At 47.3% G+C, this 13,396-nt stretch overlaps 1 protein-coding gene across 3 annotated transcripts in view; it reads left to right on the top strand.

Annotated features, from left to right (window-relative positions):
- The window catches only part of LOC110490953 (paralemmin-1), a 72,820-nt gene that overhangs the window by 29,932 nt on the left and 29,492 nt on the right, over nucleotides 1-13,396 (top strand). For all 3 annotated transcript variants that reach the window (XM_036952453.2, XM_036952535.2, XM_036952292.2), the window contains exon 3: nucleotides 4,604-4,684. In XM_036952453.2, the coding sequence (XP_036808348.1) occupies nucleotides 4,604-4,684 (81 nt within the window). The remainder of the gene's footprint in view (nucleotides 1-4,603; nucleotides 4,685-13,396) is intronic.

The following is a 13,396-nucleotide window of genomic DNA, read 5'->3' as shown; positions in this document are numbered from 1 at the left end:
TACTTTGTTGAAGCACCTTTGGTAGTGATTACAGCCTTGAGTCTTCTTGGGTGTGATGCTACATACTTGGCACACCTGTATTTGGGGAGTTTCTCCCATTCTTCTCTGCAGATCCTTTCAAGCTCTGTCAGGTTGGATGAGGCTCTGGCTGGGCCACTCAAGGACATTCAGAGATTTGTCCCCAAGCCACTCCTGCGTTGTTCTTGGCTGTGTGCTTAGGGCCGTTGTCCTGTTGGAAGGTGAACCTTTGCCCAAGTCTGAGGTGATGAGTGCTCTGGAGCAGGTTTTCATCAAGGATCTCTGTACTTTGCGTCGTTCATCTTTCCCTCGATCCTGACTAGTCTCCCAGTCCCTGCTGCTGAAAAATCATGGGCATTAATATGGAATTGGTCGTCCCTTTGCTGCTATTACAGCCTCCACTATTCTGGGATGGCTTTCCACTAGATGTTGTAACATTGCTACAGGGACTTGCTTCCATTTAGCCACAAGAGCATCGGTGAGTTTGGGCACTGATGTTGGGCGATTAGGCTTGGCGCGCAGTCGGCGTTCCAATTCATCCCAAAGGTGTTCGATGGAGTTGAGGTCAGGGCTCTATGCAGGCCAGTCAAGTTCTTCTACACCGGTATCAACCATCCGTTTCTGCATGGACCTTGCTTTGTGCTGAAACAGGAAAGGGCCTTCCCCAAACTGTTGCCACAAAGTTGGAAGCACAGCATCGTCTATGTTGTAGCGTTAAGATTCAGCACTCGGCGGTCCCATTCTGTGAGCTTGTGTGGCCTACCACTTCGTGGCTGAGCTGTTGTTGCTCCTAGACATTTCCACTTTTACAGTAACAGCAGAAATTTGCCCAACTGACTTGTTGGAAAGATGGCATCCATCATAAGATGGCTTCCTATGATGGTGCCACGTTGAAATTTGCTAACCTCTTTAGTAAGGACATTATACTGCAAATGTTTTACTATGGAGATTGCATGGCTGTGTGCTCGAGTTTATACACTTGTTTGCAACGATTGTGGCTGAAGTAGCCGAATCCCTCAGAGACATTCAAAATGGGCCAAAATAGATTTGAAAGGTACAGAGTAGCTTCAGGCTTAAACTTGAAAAATGTGGCATTTCAAGTTAATACACTGATTTACTCTATGGGTGATGAAGTCAAGGATATATTAAATCCTTCACCTTTGACTGAGGAAGAGAAACGTAACTACAGTGCCGTTAAGACCGTTTTGAAATGCATTTCCTAAGGCGACACAACATTGTATTTGAGAGAGCTAGGTTTAATGTGGGCAAACAGGAGCAGGGTGAAACCGCTGACAGCATTATCACACCTGTTCACAAGCTAGCGGAACATTGTTATTTTGGCTCACTCAGGGAAGAACTGATCCGAGATCAGATTGTTACAGTTACAGTTGAATTCCTAGCTTACCTTGTCAAAAGCTATGCAGTGGCAGCTCTATGCAGAGTGAAGAGAAGGAGGAAATGCATGCATCTTTATACTGTGCTAAAAAAAACTGAGGGGAACAGAGACAGAGACAGATGTGGAGAAAACAATCACAGACAGGGCCAGTTTATCCAACACAGAGCAAAGATGGAAAAAACTTGGCTATCACATTGGCATGTGAAAGGCTCAGCCAATAACTTATTACCTTATCCTCCCACCCCCAATGTCCCCCCACTCTCCAGTGTCCCCCCCACCCCCCAGTGTCCCCCACCCCCCAGTGTTCCCCACCTCCCAATGCCCCCCAGTGTCCCCCACACCCCAGTGTTCCCCCACCTCCCAATGCCCCCCACCCCCCTGTCCCCCCACCCCCAATAGGCTGATAGTTTCAACCATATTGCTCACACCCTATCCAATTATTCTCTGATCAACAAGTGCCTGGGTTTAGGGGTAAGTGGATTGTCTTTGATTGGGTTTCAGTTGGCAGGCTTGTGAATTGTATTTCTAATGCTTTTGGAGCTGGCTTGGAGCTGGCTTGGAGCTGGCTTGTCTGGAGACAGAGCAGAGACGAAGTCATGTAGACTATGGCCAGATCTTTTAAACATAATACCCTGCCACCAGTTGCGATTGGTGCTGTTTAAATTTAAAGAAGATTTTTTATGTTTTATGATGTTTTATGAAAATGGCCTTATTGCTATTAAGGCATGTTGGATGACGGTCATTCACATTCCATTCACTCAGCTCAATGTAACATCGATAGGTTTAGGCTACTACATGACTCACATTTTCCCTGGACCCATCATGAGGTTGTTACAACCAAGCCTATGAATGAAAGTTCCTCTGTCCAGTGTTTGTGTTATTTTTATCTTAATCTTTTATTTTTATTGGCCAGTCTGAGATATATTTTTCTTTGCAACTCGGCCTAGAAGGTCAGCATCCCAGAGTTGCCTCTTCACTGTTGATGTTGAGACAGTGTTTTGCGGGTACTATTCAATGAAGCTGCCAGTTGAGGACTTGTGAGGTGTCTCCTTCTCAAACTAGACACTCTAATGTACTTGTCCTCTTGCTCAGTTGTGCACCGGGGCCTCCCACTCCTCTTTCTATTCTGGTTAGAGACAGTTTCCGCTGTTCTGTGAAGGGACTAGTACACAGCGTTGTACGAGATCTTCAGTTTCTTGGCAATTTCTCGCATGGAATAGCCTTCATTTCTCAGAACAATAATAGACTGATGAGTTTCAGAATAAAGTCCTTTGTTCTGGCCATTTGAGCTTGTAATCGAACCCACAAATGCTGATGCTCCAGATTCTCAACTATTTTTAAGAAGGCCAGTTTTATTGCTTATTTAATCAGGACAACAGTTTTCAGCTGTGCTAGCATAATTGCAAAAGGGTTTTCTAATGATCAATTAGGCTTTTAAAATGGTAAACTTGGATTAGCTAACACAACGTGCTATTGGAACACAGGAGTGATGGTTGCTGATAATGGGCCTCTGTACGCCTATGTAGATATTCCATTAAAAATCAGCCATTTCCAGCTACAATAGTCATTTACAATATTAACAATGTTGACACTGTATTTCTGATCAATTTGATGTTATTTTAACGGACAAAAAATTTGCTTTTCTTTCAAAAACAAGGACATTCCTAAGTGACCCCAAACTTTTGAACGGGAGTGAATTTTGTATAGTTTTATCCAAAAAGTCTAACTTTTTAAAATGTTTCACTGTTTTTATTTTATTAAATGCACTGAGTAGGATGGTTCTCCCCTTCCTCCTCCTCAGAGCCTCCTTTGCCTGGCACAATGAGAAATGCACGGCTCATTGTGTGTATGTGTGTGTTGTTGTGGGGGAAGAACATTTTGGAAGTGGGCTGCTCATTTGATTATTACATGGATCCGGCCTCTGACAAGCTTCTTAAATTCCAGCCCCTTGTATCGCGCTTGAACAGCCTGGGATATAAGTGCAAGTTGGTGGCGCTGATATTTGTCAGTCTCGGCCACGTACATAGGCTTACGGTATGTGGCCTTCAGATGGCACGCCTGTCTCAGACTATGGCAAAGTAACCGGCAAGGTACTGCTCTGTTTCAGCCGTTAAGGGCAGGACAAGGTGCTTTTTGTATCCTTATGTGTCCTTGTATCGCAGAACTTTTAAATGTTTGAATCCGTCTTGATGTTATGTGATTGGTGGATTCAAATAAAGGTGTGTGTGTGTGTGTGTGTGTGTGTGTGTGTGTGTGTGTGTGTGTGTGTGTGTGTGTGTGTGTGTGTGTGTGTGTGTGTGTGTGTGTGTGTGTGTGTGCATCTGTTCATGTGCATGCGTGTGTGTTTGGGAGGTTGAATATAAAGACTTGAATTAGTCCAAGTCATCTTGGGGTATAAGAGAGTCATGCCATGTGTTCCTATAACCTCAAGTAAACTATTTATATCCAGCAAACCTTCTGTATAGTCAACTTAGAGCACATATTGATTTAGATTAGTCACCTTATCCAGCACTGTATGAAATTCAGCCTAGAATGCCCTTTCAAACAACTCTTTCATATTAAAATACCAAGCCTGACGGAGGGACACTGTGACACAGCACATGCCAAAGTATGTAACTGTTGAGCAGGACAGCTCTTCAGGAGGAGAATGTTTATGGTTTCCTCTGTACTAGAGTGGAATGGCCTAGTAAATCTTATATCTGTAGTTGGCCACTACAGCCACAGGGTCTGTGTCAGGAGTGTAGCTCTTCTAACAGTGTGGACCTTTCATTTCTCTATTGCTATGATCTGTGGTAGATTGTATTTACTGAGGAGATTGAATGGACAGTCTGGACAGTAGCCTCTCTGTAAATACACATATATTTCTGTACACACTTGAATATGGTTAGTACTGGTCTTTAGTAGATGAAAGTTTGAGTTTTTACATATTTATTCCAGCTGAGGAGTCCAAGACACAAACGAAATGAGGCCAAATATCAGTTGCACTGGGAATTTAGTGCCGTAATGGACCATTCACTGATTACTCACTGTTATGTCACTGTTTACTAGAAAACGGAGACGATCCCAGTGTTGCTGGCACTATGCCACAATCCACTGAGCAACAGGAACCTACATGGGTATAACAGGTTGCCACTGTTTCTTAGGGTGATCATATCATCTCTACTCTGTGTTTTCCCTATGCACCAACAGGAGAAGAGGAAGAGGCAGATAGAGGTCGAGAACAAAAAGAGGCAGCTGGAAGATGACAGGAGACAGCTTTCACATCTCAAGGTAAGAAGGGGGACCTGGGACATGATTGGAAACTGGGGGAAGGGAGGCACTGGGAGGTGGGGGGACACTGCGGTGGACTGGGGAGACACTGAGTGGTGGGGGGACACGGGGGGAACTGGGGGTTGGGGGACGCTGGGGGGGATACTGAGAGGTGGGGAGACACTGGGGATTGAGGGGACACTGAGGGGGGGGGCACTGGGTGTAGGGGACACTGGGTGTAGGGGACACTGGGGGAGGGACAGTTATGTGGGCTTCACATTACAATGGAATGCAGGAGCATTGAAAAGTTCAGTTTTATTTTAACGCTGGAAAACAAATGTCTTGATCGTCTATCTCTACCTCTATCAGTTAAATATCAGAGAGTCATGCTCTGATACGCCATGCTCTGGTACGCCATGCTCTGGTACGCCATGCTCTGGTACGCCATGCTCTGGTACGCCATGCTCTGGTACGCCATGCTCTGGTACGCCATGCTCTGGTTTGTCATGCTCTGGTACGCCATGCTCTGGTACGCCATGCTCTGGTACGCCATGCTCTGGTTCGTCATGCTCTGGTACGTCATGCTCTGGTACGTCATGTTCTGGTTCGTCACGCTCTGGTATGTCACGCTCTGGTATGTCATGCTCTGGTATGTCATGCTCTGGTATGTCATGCACTGGTTCGTCATGCTCTGGTATGTCATGCTCTGGTACGTCATGCTCTGGGACGCTACGCTCTGGTACGTCATGCTCTTGTACGCTACGCTCTGGTACGTCATGGCCTGGTATGTCATGCTCTGATACGCATGTTCTGGTAAGTCATGTTCTGGTACGTCATGCTCTGGTATGTCATACTCTGGTATGTAATGCTCTGGTATGTCATGCTCTGGTACGCTACGCTCTGGTATGTCATGCTCTGGTACGTCATGCTCTGGTATGTCATACTCTGGTACGTCATGCTCTGGTATGTCATACTCTGGTATGTCATGCTCTGGTACGCTACGCTCTGGTATGTCATGCTCTGGTACGTCATGCTCTGGTATGTCATACTCTGGTACGTCATGCTCTGGTATGTCATACTCTGGTATGTCATGCTCTGGTACGCTACGCTCTGGTATGTCATGCTCTGGTACGTCATGCTCTGGTATGTCATGCTCTGGTATGTCATGCTCTGGTATGTCATACTCTGGTACGTCATGCTCTGGTATGTCATGCTCTGGTACGTCATGCTCTGGTATGTCATACTCTGGTACGTCATGCTCTGGTATGTCATACTCTGGTATGTCATGCTCTGGTACGCTACGCTCTGGTATGTCATGCTCTGGTATGTCATACTCTGGTACGTCATGCTCTGGTATGTCATGCTCTGGTACGTCATGCTCTGGTATGTCATACTCTGGTACGTCATGCTCTGGTATGTCATGCTCTGGTATGTCATACTCTGGTATGTCATGCTCTGGTACGCTACGCTCTGGTATGTCATGCTCTGGTACGTCATGCTCTGGTATGTCATACTCTGGTACGTCATGCTCTGGTATGTCATACTCTGGTATGTCATGCTCTGGTACGCTACGCTCTGGTATGTCATGATCTGGTACGTCATGCTCTGGTATGTCATACTCTGGTACGTCATGCTCTGGTACATCATGCTCTGGTACATCATGCTCTGGTACATCATGCTCTGGTACATCATGCTCTGGTACATCATGCTCTGGTACATCATGCTCTGGTACGTCATGCTCTGGTACGTCATGCTCTGGTACTTCATGCTCTGCTATGCTATGCTCTGGTACATCATGCTCTGGTACATCATGCTCTAGTACATCACTTTCTGGTATGTCACTCTCTGGTACGTCACTCTCTGGTACGTCACTCTCTGGAACGTCACTCTCTGGAACGTCACTCTCTGGTACGTCATGCTCTGGTACTTTGTGCTCTGGTACGCTACGCTCTGGTACGTCAGGCTCTGGTACGCCATCCTGTGGTACGCCATGCTCTGGTACGCTACGCTCTGGTATGTCGTGCTCTGGTACGTCATGCTCTGGTACGTCATGCTCTGGTATGCTATGCTCTGGTACGTCATTCTCTGGTACGTCAAGCTCTTGTACGCTCTTGTACGTCATTCTCTGGTATGTCATGCTGTGGTACGTCATGCTCTGGTATGCTATGCTCTGGTACGTCATGCTCTGGTACATCACACTCTGATACGTCATGTTCTGATACGTCATGCTCTGGACGCTACGCTCTGGTATATCATACTCTTGTATGTCACTCTCTGGTATGTCACTCTCTGGTATGTCATGCTCTGGTACGTCATGCTCTGGTACTTCGTGCTCTGGTACGCTACACTCTGGTACGCCATGCTCTGGTACACCATGCTCTGGTACGCCATGCTCTGGTACGTCACGCTCTGGTACGCTACGCTCTGGTATGTCGTGCTCTGGTACGTCATGCCTTGGTACTTCATGCTCTGGTACGCTACGCTCTAGTACGTCATGCTCTGGTTCGTCATGCTCTGGTACGTCAAGCTCTGGTACGTCATGCTCTGGTACTTCATGCTCTGGTACTTCATGCTCTGGTATGTCATGCTCTGTTACGTCATTTCTCGTACATCATGCTCTGGTACGTCAAGCTCTTGTACGCTATGCTCTTGTACATCATTCTCTGCTATGTCATGCTGTGGTACGTCATGCTCTGGACGTTACGCTCTGGTACATCATACTCTTGTATGTCATGCTCTGGTACATCACTCTCTGGTATGTCCCTCTGTGGTACGTCATGCTCTGGTACGTCATGCTCTGGTACGTCGTGCTCTGGTTCTTCGTGCTCTGGTTCTTCGCGCTCTGGTACGTCAGGCTCTGGTACGTCATGCTCTGGTACGTCATGCTCTGGTACGCTACGCTCTGGTATGTCGTGCTCTGGTACGTTATGCTCTGGTACTTCATGCTCTGTTACGTCATGCTCTGGTACGCTACGCTCTGGTATGTCATGCTCTGGTACGCTACGCTCTGGTATGTCGTGCTCTGGTACGTTATGCTCTGGTACTTCATGCTCTGTTACGTCATGCTCTGGTTCGTTATGCTCTGGTACATCATGCTCTGGTACGCTACGCTCTGTTATGTCGTGCTTCGGTACGTCATGCTCTGGTACGCTACGCTCTAATACGTCATTCTCTGGTTCGTCATTCTCTGCTACGTCATGCTCTGTTACGACATTTCTCGTACATCATGCTCTGGTACGTCAAGCTCTGGTACTTCATGCTCTGGTATGCTACGCTCTAGTACGTCATGCTCTGGTTCGTCATGCTCTGGTAATTAATGCTCTGGTATGTCATGCTCTGTTACGTCATTTCTCGTACATCATGCTCTGGTACGTCAAGCTCTTGTACGCTACGCTCTTGTACGTCATGCTCTGGTATGCTATGCTCTGGTACGTCATGCTCTGGTACATCACGTCCTGGTACTTCACTCTCTGGTACGTCACGCTATGGTTCGTCCTGCTCTGGTACTTCATGCTCTGGTAGTCTACTCTCTGGTACGTCATGCTCTGGTACGTCATGCTCTGGTATGTGATGCTCTGATTACCCTACGCTCTGGTATGTCATGCTCTGGTACGTCATGATCTGGTACGTCATGCTCTGGGACGTCATGCTCTGGTACGTCATGCTCTGGTACGTCATGCTCTGGTACTTCATGCTCTGGTATGCTATGCTCTGGTACGTCACGCTCTGATACGTCATGTTCTGGTATGTCATGCTCTGGACGCTACGCTCTGGTACATCATACTCTTGTATGTCACGCTCTTGTACGTTATGCTCTGGTTCGTCCTGCTCTGGTCCTTCATGCTCTGGTAGTCTACTGTCTGGTACATCATGCTCTGGTACGTCATGCTCTGGTACGTCATACTCTGGTACCCTACGCTCTGGTACGTCATGCTCTGGTACGTTATGCTCTGGTACTTTGTGCTCTGGTATGCTATGCTCTTGTACGTCATGCTCTGGTACTTCATGCTCTGTTACGCTACGCTGTGGTACGTCATGCTCTGGTACTTCATTCTCTTGTACGCTAAGCTCTGGTACATCATGCTGTGGCTCGTCATGCTCTGGTACGTCACTCTCTGGTTCGTCACTCTCTGGTTCGTCATGCTCTGGTACGTCATGCTCTGGTTCGTCACGCTCTGATACGTCATGTTCTGGTACGTCATGCTCTGGACGTTACGCTCTGGTACATCATACGCCATGCTCTGGTACGCTACGCTCTGGTATGTCGTGCTCTGGTACGTCATGCTCTGGTACGTCATGCTCTGGTATGCTATGCTCTGGTACGTCATTCTCTGGTACGTCAAGCTCTTGTACGCTCTTGTACGTCATTCTCTGGTATGTCATGCTGTGGTACGTCATGCTCTGGTATGCTATGCTCTGGTACGTCATGCTCTGGTACATCACACTCTGATACGTCATGTTCTGATACGTCATGCTCTGGACGCTACGCTCTGGTATATCATACTCTTGTATGTCACTCTCTGGTATGTCACTCTCTGGTATGTCATGCTCTGGTACGTCATGCTCTGGTACTTCGTGCTCTGGTACGCTACACTCTGGTACGCCATGCTCTGGTACACCATGCTCTGGTACGCCATGCTCTGGTACGTCACGCTCTGGTACGCTACGCTCTGGTATGTCGTGCTCTGGTACGTCATGCCTTGGTACTTCATGCTCTGGTACGCTACGCTCTAGTACGTCATGCTCTGGTTCGTCATGCTCTGGTTCGCTACGCTCTGGTACGTCATGCTCTGGTACGTCAAGCTCTGGTACGTCATGCTCTGGTACTTCATGCTCTGGTACTTCATGCTCTGGTATGTCATGCTCTGTTACGTCATTTCTCGTACATCATGCTCTGGTACGTCATGCTCTGGTATGTCATGCTCTGGTACCCTACGCTCTGGTACCCTACGCTCTGGTACGTCATGCTCTGGTCCGTCATGCTCTGGTCCGTCATGCTCTGGTCCGTCATGCTCTGGTATGTCATGCCCTGGTACGTCATGCTCTGGTACTTCATGCTCTGGTACGTCATGCTCTGGTCCGTCATGCTCTGGTCCGTCATGCTCTGGTCCGTCATGCTCTGGTACGTCATGCTCTTGTATGTCATGCTCTGGTAAGCTACGCTCTGGTACCCTACGCTCTGGTATGTCATGCTCTGGTCCGTCATGCTCTGGTACGTCATGCTCTGGTACGTCATCCTCTGGTACGTCATGCTCTTGTACTTTATGCTCTGGTACGTCATGCTCTGGTACGCTACGCTCTGGTACGTCATGCTCTGGTAGGTCATGCTCTGGTACATCATGCTTTTGTATGCTACGCTCTGGTATGTCATGCTCTGGTATGTCATGCTCTGGTACGTCACGCTCTGGTTCGTCCTGCTCTGGTACTTCATGCTCTGGTTCGTCATGCTCTGGTACGTCATGCTCTGGTACGTCATGCTCTGGTACGTCATGCTCTGGTACCCTACGCTCTGGTACGTCATGCTCTGGTCCGTCATGCTCTGGTACTTCATGCTCTGGTACGTCATGCTCTGGTCCGTCATGCTCTGGTAGGTCATGCTCTGGTACATCATGCTTTTGTATGCTACACTCTGGTATGTCATGCTCTGGTATGTCATGCTCTGGTACGTCACGCTCTGGTTCGTCCTGCTCTGGTACTTCATGCTCTGATTCGTCATGCTCTGGTACGTCATGCTCTGGTACGTCATGCTCTGGTACGTCATGCTCTGGTACCCTACGCTCTGGTACCCTACGCTCTGGTACGTCATGCTCTGGTCCGTCATGCTCTGGTCCGTCATGCTCTGGTATGTCATGCCCTGGTACTTCATGCTCTGGTACGTCATGCTCTGTTACGTCATGCTCTGGTAGGTCATGCTCTGGTACATCATGCTTTTGTATGCTACACTCTGGTATGTCATGCTCTGGTATGTCATGCTCTGGTACGTCACGCTCTGGTTCGTCCTGCTCTGGTACTTCATGCTCTGATTCGTCATGCTCTGGTACGTCATGCTCTGGTACGTCATGCTCTGGTACGTCATGCTCTGGTACCCTACGCTCTGGTACCCTACGCTCTGGTACGTCATGCTCTGGTCCGTCATGCTCTGGTCCGTCATGCTCTGGTCCGTCATGCTCTGGTATGTCATGCCCTGGTACGTCATGCTCTGGTACTTCATGCTCTGGTACGTCATGCTCTGGTCCGTCATGCTCTGGTCCGTCATGCTCTGGTCCGTCATGCTCTGGTACGTCATGCTCTGGTCCGTCATGCTCTGGTATGTCATGCCCTGGTACGTCATGCTCTGGTACTTCATGCTCTGGTACGTCATGCTCTGGTCCGTCATGCTCTGGTCCGTCATGCTCTGGTCCGTCATGCTCTGGTATGTCATGCTCTTGTATGTCATGCTCTGGTAAGCTGTGCTCTGGTACCCTACGCTCTGGTACGTCATGCTCTGGTCCGTCATTCTCTGGTCCGTCATGCTCTGGTACGTCATGCTCTGGTACGTCATGCTCTGGTATGTCATCCTCTGGTACGTCATGTTCTGGTACGTCATGCTCTTGTATGTCATGCTCTGGTAAGCTACGCTCCTGTACATCTTGCTCTAGTGCGTCATGCTCTGGTACGTCATGCTCTGGTACATCATGCTCTGGTACGTCATTCTCTGGTACATCATGCTCTGGTACGTCATGCTCTGGTAAGGCTATTCATACATTTTAATGTAGTCTGGGTTTTTAATGGAGGTCGAGGTCCAATATCTGAAATTGCATTGAGTGTGATGGTTTCCTACGCCCTTTCATTTTAATATATTGTTTATTTATGAGTGCTGTGTTGATGCATCAGATTTTAGTGGGGTAGTTAACCGTGCCAGTAAGGCCTGGCAGGAACTGGGCACCGAGTCCTAAAAGTCTAGAGGGGTAGAGGGGAGTCTCTATAGAATAGGCACAGCAGGAGAGCACTCTGAGATCTTGAAGGACTTGGCTGGGGCTGCTAGAATTGAACTTGTGCGCTGGGCATCAGTAAAGGGTATACAGTGCCTTGCGAAAGTATTCGGCCCCCTTAAACTTTGCGACCTTTTTCCACATTTCAGGCTTCAAACATAAAGATATAAAACTGTATTTTTTTGTGAAGAATCAACAACAAGTGGGACACAATCATGAAGTTGAATGACATTTATTGGATATTTCAAACTTTTTTAACAAATCAAAAACTGAAGAATTGGGCGTGCAAAATTATTCAGCCCCCTTAAGTTAATACTTTGTAGCGCCACCTTTTGCTGCGATTACAGCTGTAAGTCGCTTGGGGTATGTCTCTATCAGTTTTGCACATCGAGAGACTGAATTTTTTTCCCATTCCTCCTTGCAAAACAGCTCGAGCTCAGTGAGGTTGGATGGAGAGCATTTGTGAACAGCAGTTTTCAGTTCTTTCCACAGATTCTCGATTGGATTCAGGTCTGGACTTTGACTTGGCCATTCTAACACCTGGATATGTTTATTTTTGAACCATTCCATTGTAGATTTTGCTTTATGTTTTGGATCATTGTCTTGTTGGAAGACAAATCTCCGTCCCAGTCTCAGGTCTTTTGCAGACTGCATCAGGTTCTCCATCCATCTTCCCATCAATTTTAACCATCTCCCTGTCCCTGCTGAAGAAAAGCAGGCCCAAACCATGATGCTGCCACCACCATGTTTGACAGTGGGTATGGTGTGTTCAGGGTGATGCGCTGTGTTGCTTTTATGCCAAACATAACGTTTTGCATTGTTGCCAAAAAGTTCAATTTTGGTTTCATCTGACCAGAGCACCTTCTTCCACATGTTTGGTGTGTCTCCCAGGTGGCTTGTGGCAAACTTTAAACAACACTTTTTATGGATATCTTTAAGAAATGGCTTTCTTCTTGCCACTCTTCCATAAAGGCCAGATTTGTGCAATATACTGGATTAGGATTACAACAATAGGATTGTTGTCCTATGGACAGAGTCTCCCACCTCAGCTGTAGATCTCTGCAGTTCATCCAGAGTGATCATGGGCCTCTTGGCTGCATCTCTGATCAGTCTTCTCCTTGTATGAGCTGAAAGTTTAGAGGGACGGCCAGGTCTTGGTAGATTTGCAGTGGTCTGATACTCCTTCCATTTCAATATTATCGCTTGCCCAGTGCTCCTTGGGATGTTTAAAGCTTGGGAAATCTTTTTGTATCCAAATCCGGCTTTAAACTTCTTCACAACAGTATCTCGGACCTGCCTGGTGTGTTCCTTGTTCTTCATGATGCTCTCTGCGCTTTTAACGGACCTCTGAGACTATCACAGTGCAGGTGCATTTATACGGAGACTTGATTACACACAGGTGGATTGTATTTATCATCATTAGTCATTTAGGTCAACATTGGATCATTCGGAGATCCTCACTGAACTTCTGGAGAGAGTTTGCTGCACTGAAAGTAAAGGGGCTGAATAATTTTGCACGCCCCATTTTTCAGTTTTTGATTTGTTAAAAAAGTTTGAAATATCCAATAAATGTCGTTCCACTTCATGATTGTGTCCCACTTGTTGTTGATTCTTCACAAAAAAATACAGTTTTATATCTTTATGTTTGAAGCCTGAAATGTGGCAAAAGGTCGCAAAGTTCAAGGGGGCCGAATACTTTCGCAAGGCACTGTATGTGTATGTGCACGCATGTGTGTTAGTTTCCATATACGTGCGTGCGTAT

Source organism: Oncorhynchus mykiss, chromosome 1 (assembly GCF_057628025.1).
Source record: "Oncorhynchus mykiss isolate SJ-2025 chromosome 1, ASM5762802v1, whole genome shotgun sequence".
NCBI classification, from domain to species: Eukaryota; Metazoa; Chordata; class Actinopteri; order Salmoniformes; family Salmonidae; genus Oncorhynchus; species Oncorhynchus mykiss.
The sequence above is the reverse complement of the archived record's forward strand: the minus strand, read 5'-3'. Positions and strand labels throughout refer to the sequence as shown.